Source organism: Esox lucius, chromosome 2 (assembly GCF_011004845.1).
Source record: "Esox lucius isolate fEsoLuc1 chromosome 2, fEsoLuc1.pri, whole genome shotgun sequence".
Classification (NCBI taxonomy): Eukaryota; Metazoa; Chordata; class Actinopteri; order Esociformes; family Esocidae; genus Esox; species Esox lucius.
In genome coordinates, this window is record NC_047570.1 from 31,468,714 (window position 1) to 31,492,763 (window position 24,050).

The 24,050-nt window shown below is 45.1% G+C and overlaps 1 protein-coding gene across 3 annotated transcripts in view; it reads right to left on the minus strand.

The window, feature by feature from the left end:
* Positions 1–23,541, minus strand: part of coro2ba (coronin, actin binding protein, 2Ba) — a 42,887-nt gene extending 19,346 nt beyond the window's left edge. For 2 of the 3 annotated variants that reach the window (XM_029124665.2, XM_029124657.2), the window contains exon 1: positions 23,288–23,541. In XM_029124665.2, coding sequence (XP_028980498.2) covers positions 23,288–23,302 — 15 coding nt within the window. In that variant the 5' untranslated portion in view covers positions 23,303–23,541. Of the gene's footprint in view, positions 1–19,775; positions 19,870–23,287 lie in introns of all 3 variants that reach the window. The other variant, XM_034296237.1, reaches the window with a different exon arrangement.
* Between the last annotated feature and the right edge of the window lie 509 nt (positions 23,542–24,050).

Here is a 24,050-nt window from a genome sequence, read left to right on the forward strand (position 1 = left end):
GGGTGAATCCCCGTTGTCCCTCCAAACAGCCGGTGTAGAGGCAGGTCCTCCTCTCCTGGGCCCGTGGAGACGCTGGGTGTTGGAGGGGCTCTACTGCGAGAGCCATTCAGATTCACACAAGTTGTTTTTTTGTCCTGGCTTTGCTATTGTTTGCGTGTGATTGCTTGGGTGTGTGTGTGTGTGTGTGTTTGTGTGCATGCACGCGTATCTGTGCGTGTGTGATTGGTTCGTGCTCGTGATGTGGGCTGAGCACTCCACAGAGCTCACTGTGTTTATTGAGTGTTTTACACTTCGCCTGCAGTCATTGTTGCTCTCAAACTGGATTCCTCCTCTCCCTGTGTCTCTGTCTCTCTCTTGATTCCTCCTCTCCCTGTGTCTCTGTCTCTCTCTTGATTCCTCCTCTCCTCGTGTCTCTGTCTCTCTCTTGATTCCTCCTCTCCCTGTGTCTCTGTCTCTCTCTTGATTCCTCCTCTCCTTGTGTCTCTGTCTCTCTCTTGATTCCTCCTCTCCCTGTGTCTCTGTCTCTCTCTTGATTCCTCCTCTCCCTGTGTCTCTGTCTCTCTCTTGATTCCTCCTCTCCCTGTGTCTCTGTCTCTCTCTTGATTCCTCCTCTCCTCGTGTCTCTGTCTCTCTCTTGATTCCTCCTCTCCCTGTGTCTCTGTCTCTCTCTTGATTCCTCCTCTCCCTGTGTCTCTGTCTCTCTCTTGATTCCTCCTCTCCCTGTGTCTCTGTCTCTCTCTTGATTCCTCCTCTCCTCGTGTCTCTGTCTCTCTCTTGATTCCTCCTCTCCCTGTGTCTCTGTCTCTCTCTTGATTCCTCCTCTCCTTGTGTCTCTGTCTCTCTCTTGATTCCTCCTCTCCCTGTGTCTCTGTCTCTCTCTTGATTCCTCCTCTCCCTGTGTCTCTGTCTCTCTCTTGATTCCTCCTCTCCTTGTGTCTCTGTCTCTCTCTTGATTCCTCCTCTCCTCGTGTCTCTGTCTCTCTCTTGATTCCTCCTCTCCTTGTGTCTCTGTCTCTCTCTTGATTCCTCCTCTCCCTGTGTCTCTGTCTCTCTCTTGATTCCTCCTCTCCTCGTGTCTCTGTCTCTCTCTTGATTCCTCCTCTCCCTGTGTCTCTGTCTCTCTCTTGATTCCTCCTCTCCTCGTGTCTCTGTCTCTCTCTTGATTCCTCCTCTCCCTGTGTCTCTGTCTCTCTCTTGATTCCTCCTCTCCTCGTGTCTCTGTCTCTCTCTTGATTCCTCCTCTCCTCGTGTCTCTGTCTCTCTCTTGATTCCTCCTCTCCTCGTGTCTCTGTCTCTCTCTTGATTCCTCCTCTCCCTGTGTCTCTGTCTCTCTCTTGATTCCTCCTCTCCTTGTGTCTCTGTCTCTCTCTTGATTCCTCCTCTCCCTGTGTCTCTGTCTCTCTCTTGATTCCTCCTCTCCCTGTGTCTCTGTCTCTCTCTTGATTCCTCCTCTCCTCGTGTCTCTGTCTCTCTCTTGATTCCTCCTCTCCCTGTGTCTCTGTCTCTCTCTTGATTCCTCCTCTCCTTGTGTCTCTGTCTCTCTCTTGATTCCTCCTCTCCCTGTGTCTCTGTCTCTCTCTTGATTCCTCCTCTCCCTGTGTCTCTGTCTCTCTCTTGATTCCTCCTCTCCTTGTGTCTCTGTCTCTCTCTTGATTCCTCCTCTCCTCGTGTCTCTGTCTCTCTCTTGATTCCTCCTCTCCTTGTGTCTCTGTCTCTCTCTTGATTCCTCCTCTCCCTGTGTCTCTGTCTCTCTCTTGATTCCTCCTCTCCTCGTGTCTCTGTCTCTCTCTTGATTCCTCCTCTCCCTGTGTCTCTGTCTCTCTCTTGATTCCTCCTCTCCTCGTGTCTCTGTCTCTCTCTTGATTCCTCCTCTCCCTGTGTCTCTGTCTCTCTCTTGATTCCTCCTCTCCCCGTGTCTCTGTCTCTCTCTTGATTCCTCCTCTCCCTGTGTCTCTGTCTCTCTCTTGATTCCTCCTCTCCTCGTGTCTCTGTCTCTCTCTTGATTCCTCCTCTCCCTGTGTCTCTGTCTCTCTCTTGATTCCTCCTCTCCTCGTGTCTCTGTCTCTCTCTTGATTCCTCCTCTCCCTGTGTCTCTGTCTCTCTCTTGATTCCTCCTCTCCTTGTGTCTCTGTCTCTCTCTTGATTCCTCCTCTCCCTGTGTCTCTGTCTCTCTCTTGATTCCTCCTCTCCCTGTGTCTCTGTCTCTCTCTTGATTCCTCCTCTCCTCGTGTCTCTGTCTCTCTCTTGATTCCTCCTCTCCCTGTGTCTCTGTCTCTCTCTTGATTCCTCCTCTCCTCGTGTCTCTGTCTCTCTCTTGATTCCTCCTCTCCCTGTGTCTCTGTCTCTCTCTTGATTCCTCCTCTCCTCGTGTCTCTGTCTCTCTCTTGATTCCTCCTCTCCCTGTGTCTCTGTCTCTCTCTTGATTCCTCCTCTCCTCGTGTCTCTGTCTCTCTCTTGATTCCTCCTCTCCCTGTGTCTCTGTCTCTCTCTTGATTCCTCCTCTCCTTGTGTCTCTGTCTCTCTCTTGATTCCTCCTCTCCCTGTGTCTCTGTCTCTCTCTTGATTCCTCTGATTTATGCTCGTTTCTGATATTTGCGCTGTGCGGTGGTTCTGTGAAATCGTCTGTTTTCAAAGATGATTATTAAAGATACCATATTTTTTTAATGGTAATCATTAAAGAAATAATCTTTTAAAGATGCCGTCTTTAAAGATACAGCCATTAAAAATACCACAATGAAAGAATGATAAACCAAAAAAGAAACTGTCCTGAATCACTCCACCATTCGTGAGACGGCTGAAAGCTTTCTGCTGTAACACTGTCTGTAAAAGACAAGTAGCTCAATCTCACATCCAGTCGACCACTCCAGTATGGTCTGTTGTGAAAGTACCAAGGTAGTTAATTTCTCCATAAAACTGCATCTGAAATTCCAATCCATCATTACTCGGCTGCAGTAAATGTGATATTGGCAGTTCCAGTGCCAGTCCAAGTAAACACATTCAGCAATATGACATTTTCCAGAGGCTGTTGATTTCACTATTCATCTACAAAGTGGCCATAACTCTACTCAATGCGCCATTGGACCAGCTCTCTCCATGATGCCGTACACAGAGGAAGTGGCCCTGTCAAAGTCCTGTGAGAAAGACAGAACGACAGCCAGAGGCCTGCCGTCGATCTCATCCGGCCTGTAGAGACGTCTTTGTCGAGCTCGCTAAGGGCCATTAGCTATTCCTCCCTTCCGTGGGGCACATGGGAGTTAAGTCAGTTCCGATGACATTCCCCCCGCACTGCGTGGACTAAATATCCCAGAACAACGACACCCTGCTGCTTGTTCTTGCTGGCCTATCGGTCAGGAACCACCCAGCGGGGTGGGGAGGTGGGGGGTGGGGGGCATATCCACAGGCGCAACTGGCACACAAACTTAGGTAGATTCCCATCTTTGCACCTGTATGCATGACTGTGTTAAGAAGGCCTCTGAATGTTGTGTACCCAGTATACACACACACACACACACACACACACTTGCACACACTTGTATTCTTACAAATATTCTGCGTGACTCTACATCACAGGTGATTTTTTTTGTTTTATGTTTCCATTTACACTTTAGTCATTTTGTGGATGCTCTAAATCCAATGAACTCTGGGGTACAACTTAAATCAGATATTCTGCCCAGATAACCTTTTCATCACTGGCCACTGGGCAGTCTGTGACCCATTATTACCACACAGCCAGGTCTGTTAGAGTTTCCCCTTGGTCTGTTTGGAGGGGGGGGGTGCACGTGAGAGTTCACTGGTACGGAGAGGAGTGGGGGGGAAGTGCACATGAGTTCACTAGTTCGGAGAGGAGTGTGGAAGAAGTGCACGTGAGAGTTCATTGGTTCAGAGAGGAGTGGAGGCGGGCGCAGGCATCCATTACCCAGAGACTCCTATTACCATATAATACATGCAACATGGAATCCGTTTGGGGGATGCTCATTGAGGTTTCAGGTGGCTTTGTTCTGTCATGGTGCTGACAGTACTTTGCTGAGCTGGACAGAAATGTGTACACAGACACACGCTCAAACACAGCAAGGACAAAGCCACTCACATCTCATTCACATCCATCATTCACATCCATCATTCACATCCATCATTCACATCCATCATTCACATCCATCATTCATATCCATCATTCACATCCATCAGTCACATCCATCATTCACATCCATCATTCACATCCATCTTTCACATCCATCTTTCACATCCATCTTTCACCCATTCGCATCTCAGTTAAGTCATGCAAAGACAATCACAAGAGGGATAGTCTGAATTAATAATGCTCTCTCTGTGTGTGTCCTCGGCCCAGACGATTTCAGCCTCCTGCTTTTTGGGGCATGCAACCAGGGGATGGGGGGCGATCCAAAGGGGGAGAAAGATGGAGTGATGGAGTGAACAAAAGACTGAAGGAGAGAGGATGGATATATTTGGGGGTGGGCTTAGAGAAAATACAGAGGAAGATGAGGAGGGGGGGAATCAGGGGGGAGAGAGGTGGATATGAGGAGGGAGGAAGATGAGGAGGGAGATATGTGGCGACATTTAGACAAGTCTACAAGAAACCTCAGAAAGAACAAAACAATGGCGGCTTGGTTAGGTGAGTCTTTGTATTGGTTGAAACCATGCCTCTAGGCAAGATCACCCAAAAGTTGTGCCCAATATCCCCAGAGATTGTTTGTTTTTTTCTCTTTGTTGCCTGTTAATTTATATATTTTTTATTAATTATGCAAAGACCATTATAAGGAACTTTCAAGATTGTTTTTGTATTGCATCAATGTTTAGACACGGCAGCTACTTGTGCTACCTAGAAATAGGGTGTTTTTTTGTATCCAAAGAGGGAGTTATGCTGTCCTATTGACACTGATAAGAGGAAGCAGGCCTACTTAAACATTTGGAGCATGAATAGCAGTACAGTCCGTTGTGTCGTTTAAAGGAACGGTGCAATTTAAAACCCTCAGATTCAGCCTAGTACTCCACAGCCTTCAGAAGTGAATCAATGCCCTCTGTCTACCCAGCTGTCTCTAGCTGATGATGTGCATATGATGTGGTTAATGGATATGTTCGCCTTAGTAATTTAGCAGACAATCTTATCCAGAGCACCTTACAATATCCATTAGGACTAAATGCCTTTCTTAAGGGCTTAATGACATTTGTCACCTTGTCATCTCGGGGAGCACAGCCCTGAGCTTTTAGATCCAGATTACCTCTCAGCTGGCAGGCAGCTGTAGGTCGATCCACCCCACTTCCCACTGTCTTAAATCCAGATCCTCCACTATGCCACCAGCAAATAAGCCAGTAAAGAAAAGCTGAAGTCACAATGCTTGAAGTCTAATGTTGGTTGGTGGTTGATAGGGCAGTTTTATATCGACTGCTTTCAATGTAGGTCATTCACAGTGTTGCTAGCTTAGCTGAGAGACGCAGTTCCAACTAAAGTAGCACATTCAAAGAGTTACTGAGCTTTTTTTTGGATCGATAAAGGATAGACTGACCTTCAGCTTTACATTCCTTCTGGGTTCTCCACATTCTTGACAGATACTCAAAGTGAAAAAGTTAATTCCCTGAAATTGGACATTTGGGAATGATCAGGATCATACTTAAGGTCAAAGGTGGTCCAGAGGTCGGGGCCTTTGTCTCTGATGCACATGACAGGTTCAATCCGTTCCAATGGTTTTTCAGCAAAAAACTCTCTGTCCTCCTGTCTCCCCACTGTCTCTGTTGAATAATTCAAACAATTCCTAGAATATATATCCTAAAACATTTTGGTTCTAGTAATACAATGTTTTCTAGTGTTCCATGGTATGTGTGAAGCTCACACGTGCTCATGTCTTGTTTAACTGCCAGTCTGGAAATGTAATGCCTAGGGCCATTCTGGGCCAAGGGCATTCTGATAATGCCTCACTGACATTGTGTGATTGCTGGTCTAGTTTGTACAGAGCCAGTAGCCATGCCCACAAACAGTGTTGAAGGAGAAGTTGTTCCCAGAAATGGCTAAAGTTATAAAGGCCTTCTCAAGGAAATCCTGTAAGACATTAGCTTGGCTCCCTATTGCAACTTGTATTAAATCAGTTTGGATTCATCCACAATGCATCCCTGTCTTTAGTTCACTGAGAAATTCTCTATTTACATCTATCCACAAATCAATGTTCATATCCAACCTGGTCTCAGGGGGCTACGTACGCTATTTTAGCAAATCTTTGACAGATTAATTCAGAAGATATATTACCTTTTGACGAAGTAACATTAGAGTAATAATGCAGAAAGAAAAGTGAATGACTGTGATTCAAACCTGGGTCCTTCCGCTCCAGAGACAGGTGTCCTACCCACTATGTAAAATAGGAACTTCCTGATAGAAGAAGCACGTAGTGGTGTTACAACGTTAATATGTTTTCAAGTGATTTTTTTTTCTAACCGTAACCCAAACCTTAACTCTAACCTTAACCCCAGTGCTGTGATACCTAACGTTTACCTAACTGTAACATTAAAATGCATTTCATTTATGTTGTAGCGACCTTAGATGCCATTACTTGTCCCTCCCAATCTGTGGATCAGTGGGTAGGGCGCCGACCTGCACTGCTCAGTGTTGCCGGTTTCAAACACAACTTGGACGTTTTGTGCAAATTCGTAATGTATGATACGTTTTCGTACCGTCCATAATATATGATATGTTTGTCGGGCGTTCATAACATATGTTACGTTTCTGCCAATTGGTAATGTCTTATATGTTTTGGTAGCACATTGTTATGTAACCTAACGTAACGTAAAATATCATACAAAATCGGGTGCCATGGATTTATGTAAAATAGTCTACATAGTCCCCTGAGGTCAGGTTGCAACCACTCCTAACTCAAAACGTATAGCTTACCAAAAACCGTTACTGTAGTAACTGTAAAGCTTATTTATTTTCTGTAGCAACAAAATCGTTGCACAGTGTTAACAAGTAATTACCAGTGACTCACAGTAACCAGAGACAGCAATATAAATGGATGATCATCGGTTGCACTAGCTAGTAAGAAATGCGGTTAGCTGTTGATTTCAGTAGTGTGCTGTTACTGATATCTGACTCTCACAAAAGCAATAGAATAGTTTTTTTTTTTTAGAAGTGTGTAAATTTTCCCCAAATTTGTATCAACGCAATGTTAATTTACACATTTTTGTTTTGTTGTTGAATGTTGTTGACATTGCGGTGACATGAAAAAATAAGTGAAGTACATATCCATATCTCAGTGATCCGAATGGACATTTCATAAATCATTTCAATTTATTTGAGAAAGACCCACTAGTGCACATGCTGGTACACACACGCACACACACACACACACTCACACATAGATCCCCCTCCCCCAAGCTGAGGACCCCACCCCCCACAACATCACACACAACCATTCATGATCTCACCCCTCCATCGCACACAAACAGTCCTCTGAGTCTCAGCCTTGTCCTAGCAATTTAAAGTTGGTTAATTGTTAATCTGACCCGAGGGAGAAGTGACCTGGCTGAGCTGTCTTTGAATGGCTTCTCTCTTCCTCTTCCTCGTTGACCAGGGTAATTAATGTGTTGGTCTTTGTGTGGCTTCTCTCTTCCTCTTCTTCGTTGACCAGGGTCATTAATGTGTCTGTCTTTGTGTGGCATCTCTCTTCCTCTTCCTAGTTAACCAGAGTCATTAATGTGTCTGTCTTTGTGTGGCATCTCTCTCCCTCTTCCTAGTTAACCAGAGTCATTAATGTGTCTGTCTTTGTGTGGCATCTCTCTCCCTCTTCCTAGTTAACCAGAGTCATTAATGGTTCTGTCTTTGTGTGGCATCTCTCTTCCTCTTCCTAGTTAACCAGAGTCATTAATGTGTCTGTCTTTGTGTGGCATCTCTCTTCCTCTTCCTAGTTTACCAGAGTCATTAATGTGTCTGTCTTTGTGTGGCATCTCTCTTCCTCTTCCTAGTTTACCAGAGTCATTAATGTGTCTGTCTTTGTGTGGCATCTCTCTTCCTCTTCCTAGTTAACCAGAGTCATTAATGTGTCTGTCTTTGTGTGGCATCTCTCTTCCTCTTCCTAGTTTACCAGAGTCATTAATGTGTCTGTCTTTGTGTGGGATCTCTCTTCCTCTTCCTAGTTAACCAGGGTCATTAATGTGCTTCAGCGTAATGAACATACACAGTGCAACAGATGGAGCGATAGGGGCGAGGGATGGAGGGATTAAACATAGAGATGCTCTTGGAGGATGGACAGAGCACGTGTGGAGAGATTGGCTTTTAGCAAAAAGATACCAGATTGTGACTCAGCTCCTATTTCATTCGTTCCCTCTCTCTTCTTTCTCTGCTCTCTTTCTCTCTGTCTTTCTTTCCTTTGCTCCGTCTGTCTTTCTCTCGCCATTGCTCTCCTACTCCCTCCTGATGACAGTAACAGGGTCACTAGGATGGATAGACTAATGATATATGAAGTCCCATCCAGTTGAGTACATTAAATCGTGAGACAGTGAGTCAGTGGACATGTCCAAGCAGGCAAGCGTTTTCTGTGACAGGGACAAGAAAAATATTTAACTCTGTATTTAAAATCTATTACAAAATAATGAACCGAATTTTGTGTACTCTACACATATGGACCATAGTGCAACACCAAAACATGCAACCAAACATCATCTTGTGTGGAACGAAAACCTCCTGGGAATGCGTTCGAAGTGAGAAAGCCCTGGTCGGTGGCACAGCGCCCAGGACTAAAATACCGGGAGCAGCAATTGCGTTACCCCGAATATATTCTTAAAATCCATCATTGATTAGTCATTTAGCTGACACTCCCATCCTGAGAAACATCCACTATCATTAATCCATATATTTTTGTGTTTCTTTTTCTGACCGCACTCAGTAAGACTCAGTATGAGAATTCACTCTGATTTGCACTCCATCCAGCCATCCCAAAGATATTTCCCTTCTCTCTAGTAACTCTCGGCCTCTCTCTCTCACACACACACACACACACCGATCTTTTAAAAATGTTATAAAATCGATCACCAAGGCTTTTTCACAAGCCTGGAAAAATAAAGGGGGCAATGTCCAAATTGGACCAGACAGGAGGCTTTGAAGAGCAGCATTTCGTATGCCAGGCATTCCTGACCGACTGCGTGGACGGTCAGCCTCGGTCCGCCTTCAGCCAGAGTGTGGCGGTGCCACAGGAGAAAGGGTGGAGGGAGGACATGAGGAGGTCCAGACGTGGACAGACTGTAGCCCAGTTTGGTACCATCTGGCGGGGCACAGCCATGACAGACCGCGCCCAGTCCACCCGGCTATCCACCCGGTTATCCACCCTCACCTGTTCTGTAATCTGTTACAAACGTTAGGGGAAACCGTAATAACACTATAACCCATACTGCAGTCATGAGCCCGCCACCTTTCTCACTGTCAGCGCACCAATCACAACCTCCAAGAACAGCTCAAAACCAATCAGTGTTAATGATGGCTTCACTGTGGCCAGCTACTTCCTGTAACCTAATTAGCCGGAGCAATGAACCAATGTACAATATGTCCTACCACGGTGACATCTAATATGTCAATATCATATTAGGCTGCTGTGCTGGTTGGCTGTATTCCCAGTAGTCCCTCCCAATGTAGCCAAAGTCCTACATCAGCCAGAAGGGGGAGAACTACAGTCACAACAGTCATTCTGGCAGGACAAAACACACCCAAAACTATCGGAATATATTGTTTTGCACCAGGTCACACTATTTCAGCAGCAATGCTGCTCTAACAATGTTATGCAAGGTGTTTGGGCTGCCTCCATTCTGACAAAAGCATGCAGCTCTGATCTCATGAACTTTAATGCATAACAACAATTAAGCTGAGGGTTGGGTGTTTTTTTTTTTACGAGAGCCTGAATGCACAGTGAATGAAGCTGACAAGGCGTAAAGAGGGAAACATATCATTGTGACTCTTAACACCTTCAGCTGAACTGCCACCAACTGCTCGGTGGAGAAGTGGTTGTTGGTTAGCAGCCTTTGAAGCCCAGCTGGTACTGTTTATTCAATGAAAGCCAATGGAAAAGAAGGAGACAGACTTTTAATGGGGTTTTCTACTAAGGTAAGCAGGTTCCACTACCACCACTAAATCTCTAATGGCCAATGGTTGTTTCCATATGCTTGAAGGGGCTGGGTTTTAAGTAATATGTATAGACAGTCTCTTGTCTGGTCAGCAAAAAGCTGTTTTTTCTTTGGAGAAATCGCTTTTTTTTCCGACAGCAAAGGAACTGGAAAGAGACAGCAACATCTGCCATGGCTTCCTAATGTTTTTGTTATTTTACATTTCAAACGATGCTATTCCCTCAGGGAACTGAAGGTTAGTGCACTGTGAATTTGACCTCTTTAAAATGGCCCCAGTTGAGGACATGCCCTTGTCCCAAGGGAACACAAATCACATGGTTAGTATGCTAATGCTAGCTCATTGTTTTTCTTCATAGTCGCTAGCTCCTCATGCTTAATGTAATGCCCTCCATGTTAAATATCACATGACGGAAGAAAGGCACATACATATGTACCACGTGAACTGATGGCGCCAAATCCTAACTCTGCGCTGAACCTCTCACATCTGCGTTAGCAAACTACATGCTTGTGTCAATCTGGTGTGCCGTTGCATGTTCCCAGTCGGCTGCATTGACTGCTCCTTTATTGACCTGTCAATTCTGCTTGGGTGTTGTGTGCTGATTTTGCCGTCAGTCATGTAGCGCAGTCCTCTTTGAAGTTATCTCCAGGGTTGGGATTGTTTAATCCTGGCATTAATTCCTTGAACAGGGATTCTTATACAACTCTACTGACTCCTACTCTGCTGTACAACTGCTGCTGTATAAGCGCTTCCTTGATTAGTGAAGCTATATATATTACCTCATCAATCCGTTTAGTTTATTCTGTTAACGCTCAGAGATGATTTGCCCAACTTTTACTAATTTGTGTATTTCTCTGCACCGGTATACTCTACTAGACATTTTATAATGTTCTGAGAAAGCCCATCCAGGCTTTGAGTTGAAATGGGGACAATGTGTTGTTAGAAGCTGTTATAAGTATTGGTTTCTGTGCTTCAAAATGAATTTTTCCGAGTGTAAAGAATTGGACCTTACTCATCAGACTCAGGTTCGCAGCTCGTACCCATTGTAAGTATATATTTTTTTGGTCTTGCTGTTACTTCTTTTGACAGTGGGGCTTGGCGGACACACAAACACACAGGAAGAGATCAAATTTGTGTCCGCGTTGTAGCACCTGGCTAGCAGTGTGTTCAGAGCTCAGGGCTTTGTTTACGTTGGTCTGGCATGCAGACAAACAAATCCTCTGTGAATTTTTCAAAGTGGTTAAACAACACGGGTTGAGTGAGAGAGACAAGGCCATTGCGATAGCTGAAGGTCCTGGTTTTGCCATGTCAATATGCATGGATCAGATATCTCAGTCTTCCCACTGGTGTGGTGACATCTGTATTCCTCTCGCCACACTCTCCTATTCCGAGGAGAACGGGGCTGAAGGGTGATGACCCCCCCATAGTAAAACTCTGTCAGTTCTCACTAAACCCAAACAACTTTCTTTCCTCTGGGAATGGTACAATTATTCATTTGAATTAACACTGATCCAGCAGGAACTGTCCCAAGAGAAAAACCTTGGCTGTCTTAAGTTCCTTCAACTGTCCCATGAGTAGACCTTCAACTGTCCCAAGAGTAAACCTTGTACTAGTTCCTCTAGCGTGACTTTGTTGTATGTGCCAGTAATTACAGGTATTGCATGGTTTCATAATGTGTCCTCCCAGCTGTCTCTGTCTTACTATGTCTTTCTCTCTCTCTATGTTTCTTTATGTCCATCAGTCTGTCTGTCTCTCTCACTGTCTGTCTCTCTGTCTTTTTATGTCTCTGTCTGTCTCTGTCTGTCTTTCTCTCTCTGGCTCTGTCAATCTCGCTCCCTCTCTTGCCTGCAGTCGTGGTGGCTATTTTCCAGTCCATTCACATCCTCTCTGTGACAGAACACTGCTCAGCCTTGCACAATACCCACATTCCCTTCCTCTATCTTAATAGTGTTTACCTTTCTCTAATTATTCTTTGCCTCTTACCCATCCCTCCCTTTCTCTCTTAATAAGTAAGGAACCTGGCACAGCTTCACCTCAGAGAACCGCCTAAGGGCCAAGACGCACAGAGCTGGAATGCGAAACCCCTGCTGCCTGTCAGCTGACTTGTCCCTGGTCGCCCCTGATACGCTGCTTCGTTCTGGACAAACAAAAACACAGCAGAAATCCTCTCAGGCCCTGATGGAACGTGGGACATCCCTAGTGTCCTAGTGTCCAAATGGTGTGGAATCTTCACATCAAAAAGTTGGTGGGGCTAGCAAAGGGAAATAAATGTCTTCCAGGCAGTCTTGGAAGAAGGTTGAAAATGTGCTTCTAATCAAAGTCCAGGAATGAAGGTGTCAGTAACTACAGAAACGGGTCCTGGTGAGATGGAAAAGTAGGAAAAACTGGTCTTTACTTTGGTTGAACAATTCTAGGATTGTGAATGGAAGTATTAATGCTACTGTCAACTTTGAGAACCCCAAAAGCCAAACTTCAATGCTGCCTGAATTTCATCCTGTACAGGTCTTCTCACCCCCCCCCCCCCCCCTCAAAAGAGGGTGACACTACACATTTCATCTCCTTAGACCCAAATGGATGACCTATGTGTCAGTATTGTTACAAATGGATGACCTACTGTATGCATCCGTTACAAACGGATGACCTGTGTCAGTACAGTTACAAACGGACGACCTATATATCAGAACAGTTGCAAACAGATGACTTATTTGTCAGTACAGTTACAAACGGATGATCTATGTGTCAGCACAGTTACAAAAACATAAAATATGTGTCAGTACAGTTACAGAATTAGTACCGTTAGCTTCTTGCATCTTCCTGCAAATATTAACACTGCACATATTGGCAAATATTGACAGAAATTCAGTATTTCTATGTTGTAATCATATACACCTCCACCTTAACTTGATTATATGGGTATGTGATGGGTTGGCAATTGTGTATCCCTTGTGACTGTGACTCAGTCCGACATAAACCACCCAAATTATGTGGATTTCAAATTTTCATAAAATTCAGAATTTCTGTTGTGAAATGAAATGTTGCACCCTGTGTCTAATCATCTCTTTTCAAACCCTTAGACAAACAATGGCAGATAGTGGTTCGGAAAATACCCCAGTCATTACCAAGTTGATTCAATTCTACACATTTCCCAAAATGTCTACTCAACTGGGAAACCAAGCACTAAATAGTGTTGGTAATCATTATTGCCATCTAAATTATAATTATATGTTTTTATAACTGTTTTAAAAACAATAAACATTTTGCAGCTTTTTTGCAGGAAAGAGTTGGTTTAATGCTAACCATTGTTCCTGTTCCTGTTAACCAACTTAGGAAAGATGGGAGCAGATATCCACTTTAGCAAAATCTACAAAATCTAACTGTATAACATTTTTTAATCTGCAGTACATACCTATAGTATTTTCAACTTCACAATACATACATATAGTTTGGAACAGTACAAAACTATGCAATAGTCACCAATGTAAGTTTTAAAATAAACCACAATATGTACTCTCAGTGTGAGTGCACACTGAACAGCAGAGCATAAAGAACACAGACCGCTGAATAAAATGGTGCACTGATATTGTGCGGAAACAGAGATAGTCAATTGCTATTTTTACCCAGTAGTGAATGTGCGGATGTGGGTAGAAGCTGAGGTTGACCCCCAGAGCTCCTCTGGATGGATGAAGGGAGGGAGGGAGGGATGGGAGCTGTGGGTGGTAATAGCCCTCGCTGGCTGAACTGGAAGCGGTGGACCCACCTCCCCCACACAGTCCTCAGTAGCACACTCATCTCCATCTCATTCACGAGGACCAGCACACCGCACTGGTCCACTGGATGTGCAAGATGTGCAAATGTACATGGCCACTGCATTACACAGACAAACCGACGTTTCTTATATTCTGTTGCTAACATCGCTAATGTTTAACACCGACCAGCTTTCTGAAGTGTCAAATCCGCAGAGAGACGTGAAAGAAAATGCTACCCTGGAATACACCCAGAAATCCTTGTGTGACCGCATCCACATCACAGTGCCGTTAAAAGATCATTACTGTTACTTTTCAACTTTTAACTGCACTGTCAGGAGTAGGAAAACCAAGCATTTAATTGCCGTAACTTGTTATTGCAAATGACAAATAAAGTTTTTGAACTTGAACTTGAACATGGGACACAAATGTCCACTGCAGAACTACCTTAACTATTATCTGCAAACAATGAATACTGTTTTACAAAGCAGGCCTAGTAAATGAGGTTTCTGTTAAATGATTTATAACCACAAAAATACTGTGGACAGGGGGCCTGAGTCGAAATACCTGGATCAGAAAGCAATGTGAATTTACAGAGAACAGGGACAAATAGAGAGGTACAACCACAGAGAAAGACAGGGAGACAGACTACAGAAAGGAGACAGACACAGTCAAAGAAGAGTCAGACAGATTGACAGAGGCGAGGTATGCAGGCAGAAAGGCAAACAGACAGACAGAGAGGCAGGCAAACAGGCAGACAGACAGAGTGACAGAGGGAAAGGGACACAGGCAGACAAACAGGCAGACAGACAGGCAGGCACAGTGTAATACATGCTTTCTCAACACCCATCTGCTGTTTGTCCCACTTGTCTCAATGCTCCTTTTCAGCAGTTCCCTACTGATACAGACAGGAAATACACCCTCTGTCCTGATAGTTAGAGGAGACACAGATTGATGGCACACAAACACGCACGCCGACACACACACACACGCATGCATTCACAGATGTACTGACAGGAAATAATACTGTACAGAGAGACAGACAGGAAGACAAACACACACACGCACACACACATGCGCGCACGTATAATCCCACACGGCGGAATGCGCGCGTGCACACACACACACACACTCACGTATTATCCCACACACACACACACACACACACACACACACACACATCTACATTTCAACGTCTAACCCTTGCTCTAATGTCTAATCCTAAACCCAACTAATAATCCCTGACCCCTGTTGTTAGAAACCTTTGCACCAACTCTAACACCTAAGCCAAAAGATTATAATTGAATTTAATAATAAGAATGAACCATTATCCCATTGTTTACATCTTTCTGTTTTAACCACAGTTTGGTGACTTTTGGTTCCCTTTGTATAGTTAACTTAAAAACACATTTATGCACGTACACACACACACAGACATACACCTCATCAGAGGTGTGTGGGTCATGGAATCTCAGCTGGAGGGGAAATGGGACACTAATAAAAACTGCCACCTTCTCCTCCATCCCTTTTTCCACATGAGTGTATTTATAAATGACACGATCCCCTGATCTGTTTTCCGGTAGGTTCCCTGCGGGCAGTCCAAAAAAGCCATACGGTCTTTTAGAGAAGGGAATGGAAAACTAACTTCCACTATGCATTTCCTTAATCTAGAATTCAAGTCCCAACCGGTCAAGCCCCAACACGATTTTTCCTGATTTCCACACTGTAAGTTGAAAAGACCCTTTTCTGCAAAAGTGCTGTTTGAAATAGAGAATTTTCAGCCAGTTTTGCGTGGTACTTTTGGGCAACTGCATGTATGATTTGATTATCATAGACCAATAAATGTTCATCTGTGCAAGGCAATGGGTTATTGCCTCACATCAGCCAATCCGGACTGTGTATTCAAATATCTTCACATATGCTTCCTATTGTCCATGCAATCAGACTAAATACTTCAAATGCTAAATGAGGCTAAGGTAAATAACTTAGAAAGAATATATGCTGGAATAAAATGAACACACACAGTGATTTATTAGACATGAAGTGATGATTAAAAAGGCTGCCTAACGATTTAGCACTGTGAAAATATGTACGTTCCTAGAAATGGAAACTCCCACACTCCCACTTACACACGAACACTTTCCCGGGAATTTTCACACAGGCTTAAAACTGTATCATACACTCTGTGTTCCTCTCTTTCTCTTTCACACACACTCGCACACTCACACACATACATCGCTGTGAGGCAACTCTCAGACAGGCAATGAGCTCATCAGTTCTGAATGTCTTCTGAGAATGAATGCATTTCTTGTGGCTCGCAGCAAATCTCTCTCTCTTCCTTTATCCATCCTCCACATTTATCTACTTCACATTTGGAACATATAATTAATATAATATTATTTATTGTTAAAAAACAAGTGGTATTTCGAAAAATATTCTTCTGTTACTTTTGGATTGGTGTCCCCCCCCCGTCCCCCGTCCCCACACACACACACACACACAAACTCTGGTTGCTAGGCCGACCTGTTAAGGCTCCAATATAATGTGTCTAACCTTGCCTCCAGTAGGTGCAATCAGACATTTAGCCTGACAAATGGCCCATAGGCTGAATTAGTCTCAATTGAGATGTGTTGTGTGGCTGACAAGCCTTTAGCAAAGAATGGAAATGTATTCTACTTAATTTCCTTTGACAAATTTGGACCCAGCAAGTCCCTGGTGCTGGTAGGAAGATGACGCATTCTGCGGGATTACTGAAGGGTCCAGGTGAACACGTTTTGAATACTGTGACAGCTGTGTGTTTATGCCATGAGATTATTGGAGACAGGCAGCAGAGCTTACAGTGGAAGCTACTGTGTGCCCTGAACACCCTGAAAATAACTTTGAGATTCTAATCACATGTGCGCTTTACATCAGATTGCCACATGGACCTCCCACAATTTGGGGATTCAGAGTTATCTGATTGCATACAAAATCTGCGGTATATATGAGACTTTCACGCCACTCACGGTTTCAGCTGAATGCAGAAGTCTGTAACATCTGTATTCTTCATTAGAAAAAGCACTTTTGCGTTTACTTGTATTTGTATGTAAGTCCTTAGGGACACAGAATCAGTTATCGCTGTACTGAATACCTTGAGTGTTTTTTTTGGGGGGATGTTAAAATGAAAGATATAGAACTGAAGCTGACAACCCCCCAAATAGTAACTCCTCTGGCCTCCCTTCCTCCTTCAAAATCCTGGCACAGCTGTGTCTATGGAGTCCAAAAACAAGTAGAGCATTCTGGCTTCCTCTGCAAATCCCAGCCATTGGATGAAGGGGGTATTCAAAATCAATACACAAGCGGTCTGTATAATTTCTTGTGAACATTTGAATACTTTCTCCCTTTGAATGAAGCTCTCCAGCTTGGATACTGATTTGAATTTCAAACGGAACTCAAGCCCCCCCCCCCCCCCCCCCCCAAGCTACGGTCTCCACACGTTTGACTAAGAGGTCGCTTGGCAGTGGGGCTAAATGACCTCAACCTTCTGTGAGGGTCAGTTTCCTGTGCTGAGCAGTCCCATGGCGGCCATTACATGTTTCCCCAGAGCCCTCGGAGACTCCAAGCCAAGCAGAACCTCACACAGGGTATCTCGGGGCAACGATAGATGGAGAAGCTAGCATCTATTGCCCCCTGCGTGGTTAGAGGGCATCTCAGCTGGTTATTTAGAAGGAGAACAATATGAGTAGTGTCTGAGAGGGTAACTCTCTCAACTGTGGGACAGGGGCAGTTGCAAGCGGCAGTAAATTATTTAGCGCCGACTTCAACCTGAATATTTCAATTAGAGAAGAAGACATGAACACAGCCACACAAAACCCATATGCATTTTTTTTTTATGATTCATATTATATTAAAGTAAAGAATCTCCTGTCCATACCAGTTCTCTATTTTTCATCTGCTGTTCATACCATTACTCTACTGTCCATCTACTGTCCATACAACTACTCTACTGTCCATCTACTGTCCATACCACTACTCTACTGTCCATATACTGTCCATATCACTACTCTACTGTCCATCTCCTGTCCATACCACTACTCTACTGTCCATCTCCTGTCCATATCACTACTCTACTGTCCATCTCCTGTCCATACCACTACTCTACTGTCCATCTCCTGTCCATACCACTACTCTACTGTCCATCTACTGTCCATACCACTACTCTACTGTCCATCTCCTGTCCATACAACTACTCTACTGTCCATCTCCTGTCCATACCACTACTCTACTGTCCATCTCCTGTCCATACCACTACTCTACTGTCCATCTCCTGTCCATACAACTACTCTACTGTCCATCTCCTGTCCATACAACTACTCTACTGTCCATCTCCTGTCCATACAACTACTCTACTGTCCATCTACAGTCCATACCACTACTCTACTGTCCATCTAATGTCCATACCACTACTCTACTGTCCATCTCCTGTCCACACCACTACTCTACTGTCCATCTATTGTCCATACCACTACTCTACTGTCCATCTCCTGTCCATCTCACTTCCCTGCTGTCCATCTCCTGTCCATACCACTACTCTACTGTCCATCTAATGTCCATACCACTACTCTACTGTCCATCTAATGTCCCACTCAGTTATAGCTCATTTGCATGTGCTCTCATGCACCTAGTCAAACACACACACACACACACCACACACACACACACAAACCACACACACACACGCCACACACAGTGTTCCAGTAATAATTTCTCCATGCTTTCCCTTAAAGTACTAACAATTCCCTGAAGACCAGCCTGTAGCCAATACAGAGCCTTTCACACTGGCTGAGTAAACACCTTTTTAAAGAGTTGCCTCCTGAAGACCAGCCTGTAGCCAATACAGAGCCTTTCACACTGGCTGAGTAAACACCTTTTTAAAGAGTTGCCTCCTGAAGACCAGCCTGTAGCCAATACAGAGCCTTTCACACTGGCTGAGTAAAATCTTTTTACTCAGCCAGAGTTGAACCCACTCCAGAGTTGCCTCCTGAAGAGGTTTCAACTTTTCATGCTGCTCAACTCAATTTCTGTGAGCTTGACAAACCTTTGAAGAAAAGAATGACGAGCCATTCAGGACATCTTGTGGCTAGGCCTACATGACGTTGAAACCAACATACATGTTATTATCATTCACACCCTTAAACCGGAATGAATATACTGTACTTCATATCGTAATTCCATCATCAACACCATGATGATATATCAGCACAATACTGAGAGTTCCAATAGCCCATGTCAAACTCCTAAACATTCAAGTAAGGATCCCAATGTTTGACAAAATAAAGACATGCCCACACGTCCAAATGACTCTCGCTGAAACGGTTGCAAAGTACATCAACAACGTTGCTACCACTCCCACATCAAAAATATTCTGTCACTTTAACTCTGAAAATGAGTAACACACTGCCAGAAACTATTATCTATTTCATGAAAGCCTATGTTCTATCAGTGGTTAAAACATTTTTTCACTGCCATTTTGCTTCTAAAGGGTCACCCTGTGAAATCCGAAAACATCTGATGTCCCACTCTACGCAGTGCATGTCAGAGATAAAGGCACAAGTTATGAAGTTGAATGTACTTATGTAGCCCTCCAAGAATTGTGTCCAGGCATAGAGCTGGGGAATGTTAAAAAAATAGTTCATAAACATTGACATTTCCCAGGTCACTAAGCTCCATCTTTGTAAAATGGATGAAATTTGGAACCAACAAGACTTTTCTTCAAGCTGGCTGAAAGACAACCATCTCTGAAGCAATCCATCTATCAGACCATTATGGTAGACTGACTAGACAGAAGCCAAAATATTCTCTGGTCTTCTGAGACCCAAATGGAACTATTAGGCCTGAAAGCCAAGAGCTGTGTCTGGCAAAAACAAGGTACTACTCATCACCTGGCTGATACAATTTCCATGGTGAAGCATGGTGGTGGAGGCACCACTCTCTGGGAACGCATCTCAGAGGCAGGAACGAGGTAAATGGTCAGGTCTGAGAGAGGGATGAAAAGAGCAAAATACAGTGAGGTCCTTGAACAAAATCTGATCCAGGGAGCACAGGACCTCCAACTGGGGCATAGATTTATCTTTCGGTTCTGCAGCAGGACAAGTCTATGAATGTCCTTCCTGAGTGGACCAGCCAAAGCCTGGATTTGAACCCTATTAAACATCCGTGGAAAGACCAGAAGTGTGCAGTTTGCCAAAGCTCTCCATCCATTCTGATAGAGCTTGAGAGGATCGACAATGAAGAATATGAGAATCTGCCCAAACCCAGATCTGTAAAGCCAGTAGAGACATACCCAAGAAGATTCAAAGCTGTGATTGCTGGCCAAGGCACTTCCACAAGGTACTGAACAAAGGTTCTGAATATTTATGCACATGACATATTTAAGTTTTTTATTTTCAAATGTGTTTTTCTTTTGTCATTACCGGGTATTCTGTGCAGATAGGTGGATTTTTTTATTTTTATTAATTAAGGCCGTGACCCAAGAAAATGTGAAGATAGTGTCGGGGACAGAATACTTTCTGAAGGCACGGTATATTGTCATGACATGAAATATATTTCATTTAAATGTCCTCAGAGTGCACACTACGCCATCAGATTACCATACACAGGACTGTTGTAATGTCTCCACATCTGCAACAAATTAGGATGTCGAACCATATTTTATTTGTATGTGTGTTCTGCTGTCACCATTTGCCATTGTCTGTAGAGGAGTACATCTTTTCCGCCTTTACTTAAGGGAGGAGGACTGACTTTGTCAAGCAATGCTACAGGATATCTCACTGTGTCCTGAGTCACCGCCGGCCACAACTCAATGGTCTGTCTAGACGCTATGATAAGACTGTTGTCCAAAGGTCTGTGTTTGATTTTACCAGGCCCCAGTAATGTTGTACAGTATGACCCAGGCCCCAGTAATGCTGTACAGTTTACCCCAGGCCCCAGTAATGCTGTACAGTATAACCCAGGCCCCAGTAATGCTGTACAGTCTAACTCACTAAAGTGGAGGTTATTAAAGTCATGTCTTGCTCTATTGTCTTTAACCTGCCATCTCTGGTATAGTCAAGAAAATCATAAATCTTGTCTTTTGAAAATAACCATAATTATATTTGGAAATCTTTCCAACCTATCCATTTCTGTGTGTGTGTCTGTGTGTCTGCGTGTGTGTGTGTGTGTGTGTGCAAGCAGAATATGATGTCTACCCTCCACAGCAGTTATCATTATCACTGGGTACTCAGGCTGTTCAGCCCAGTCAGCAGATAGCACCCTTCTGGACCTTCAAGGTCACACACACATACAGAGAAAAAGAGAGGGAGCAAGAGAGAGCCTCTTCCAGAGTCACTGTCACTGGGCAGAACCAGAGACATAACAGAGACATCCTCTTCATTCTTCTCGTACTTCCTCCCTCCCTCCTCCCTTCTCTTCCCCCTCCCTCCCTCCCTACCGTCCTCCCTCCCTCCCTCTTCACATCCTCCCTCCTCCCCACACTTCTCAAACTCCCCCCCCCCCCCGTCTCCTCCACCATCAACCTCACTTTTCTTATGCTTCATCCATTCCTCCTACTCTGGTTTTCTTATGTTCCTTACACCTTTTCCTCATAAGCCACAGTGGTTACAGATTACCCAGAATCCCTCCTGTTAGTCTTTGACTCCCTTCCACTGTTCTAGGCTACGCACCTGATCTTTGACTTCTATTATGCAAATCCCCCATGCACATTATACTACAGTGAATCAATGGACATGAATTGTTATTTAGGTTTTAGCAGTATGCTAGCTTTTATTAATGCCATGAAATCAGAAAAGTGTGTTTGTGTGTCTGTGTGTAAATTTGACCTCAATCCAGAGTAGTTGATCTATTTTGGTCTAGGTTAATTCCTCGCATGGGAGTTAGCCTGCTAATTTTATTGTGACACTGCTCTCTCTCGCTCCCCCCTCTCTCTCAATTTCTCTCACTCCTCTCTCTCTCTCTCTTTCTCTCTCTCCTTCATTGATTGAGACACTTTACCATGTAGCCTCAGGAACTGACCAGCAACACACATCCAACTGTCAAAAAACACTCCCACTTGAGGATGCACACAGACGCACGCACGCACACACACACACACACATAAAAATGGCAAAAACACACACACACACCCTATACGGAAACAATTCAATCAAAACTGATCCCATAAATTACATTCTCCATCCTTTCACAGTGCTTCTTTAAAAAGGAAGGCGGCCAGGTCAGTCACAATCAGTTGAACAACAGATATGCTGGCTGCATGCGTCCAACCCGCCTGAGCTAGATTCTAGGTGAGTCCAGTGATGCCCCCCGCCCCACTGTGGGCGACTCCCAGCCAAACCAAGGCAAGTGGCACAGTCAAGACTGGAACACGCAGAAGACCGTGGTGGACACTTCAGCAGTGTGATGCAGTGCCTTAGCCCTCTGCACCACCCGGAGCCCCATTACTCAGTATTTAAAGCTGGACACAGACAATACATTTAGAAACATCCCATCCCCCAGAAAAACTCCAATATGTATGCGAGACTGTGCTCACTCACACAGCAATACAAAGGTCGATCCTGCTCTCTGCCCAAGTTTACACCAATAGGAATATGCATTGTCTTTTAAGCTGCTACAAGCCCGTGGGAGGCAGAGGTACTCGTGTAGAGCCCCAGCCGGACAGACAGACAATTCACTCTGACAAGGCACGATCAGAAGTCCTACCAAGTGACCGCTTGACACTCAAAGACAAACCTCCTGGCCAGACTGGATTAAATATTGCCATCGCTGTGTCAAACCTCCCGTCTCTTCACCCACACAGTCCTCACTCCTCCCTGCACGGCACCCTGCAACTAGGACCTGGCCTACCTGGCAACAGGCTCATCCACAGCCCACACGAATTCCTCCTAACACTGCACCTCACTGGAGGCTAACTGTAACCAGAACCTCAGTGAAAGATTTGGACCCGAATCCCCGTACCGACCTCGCTACTGTAGGAGATTCAAAACCCCCGGTCAACTCACAGAAAATCCCCTGAGCCATGCCCTCAGGAGTCAATACTGCATCGCTAACATTATCAGCAATGCTTCAGTCAAACCGCAACTTTGTCTCTGCTCAGACCCGCATAACAAGTGCTGAATTTCACCCTCACCACGCACTCCATCTGGTCCTGTCTGTGTACTACAGGGTCTCTGTGTCTACTGTAACGCTGCGGCGCACAGGAGTGGCTGGGCCAAGTGGCACTAAGCCGAAGCACTCTCCTGCCCGGTAACTACCGGACTGTTGGTGTCAATATGACACAGGGCAGCAAGGGTAACCGGAACCAACGTGCATACTCCCAGAGCCAGCAGTGCCCTGCCCCAAACCCCCCCCCCCCCCCGTCACCCCCCCGTCACCCCACATCCATCCCAGGTGTGTTGCTTACCTTCGTGACAGTCATGCAGAAGCAGTGGGTGAGGAGCGTCCCGATGTCCCCTACAACCAGTGCTGGAATATGCCACAGGACTGAGAGAGAGGGAGGAGAGCACTGCTGAGCATGCACACACGAACTCACACACAGAGAGAGAGAGAGGGAGAGAGAGACGGTGAGATAGAGGGGGGAGGGACGGCTGGGTTGCTGTGTCTGCTGCTAAGTGCTGCTGTTGCCGAGTGCTGCAGTGAGGTAACAGGAGGGAAGCAGGGAGCACATGGTTACTACAGCAGGAAAATGCTCGGCTCCGTTCGTCCCCACCCCCCCCACCCCCCACTCCCCTTGGCCCTCCCTCTGCACACCCCCACTCCGGCTGCACTCATCCCTCCCTCCTTCCCATCCTCCCTCCCCCCCTGTCCTTTTCCTGCCAATCTGATTACAGACAGACTAAATGGAGCTTACTGACGTGCGGAGGGATGGAGGCATCGATGCAGCTTGGGACAGGAGAAGGCTGCTGGGGGGGAGGGGGGAGGGGTGGGGGGGCAGTGTCGCAGTCTGCTGGCAGGACAGTTTAAGACGGTTGACCATCAGCAGGCGTCAGTGTTAAGAAAATGACGGGGGGGGGGGCACGGCGTACAGGAGCCAGGGAAACTTGGTTGGGAAATATTCACATTTGTTAAATATCCAGATGTGCCACAACACACACACACGCGCGTGGTCACAGATGCTACTGTCCCTCTTCAGTCGAAACGCTCTGGGGTTACATTGAGCCAGCGTT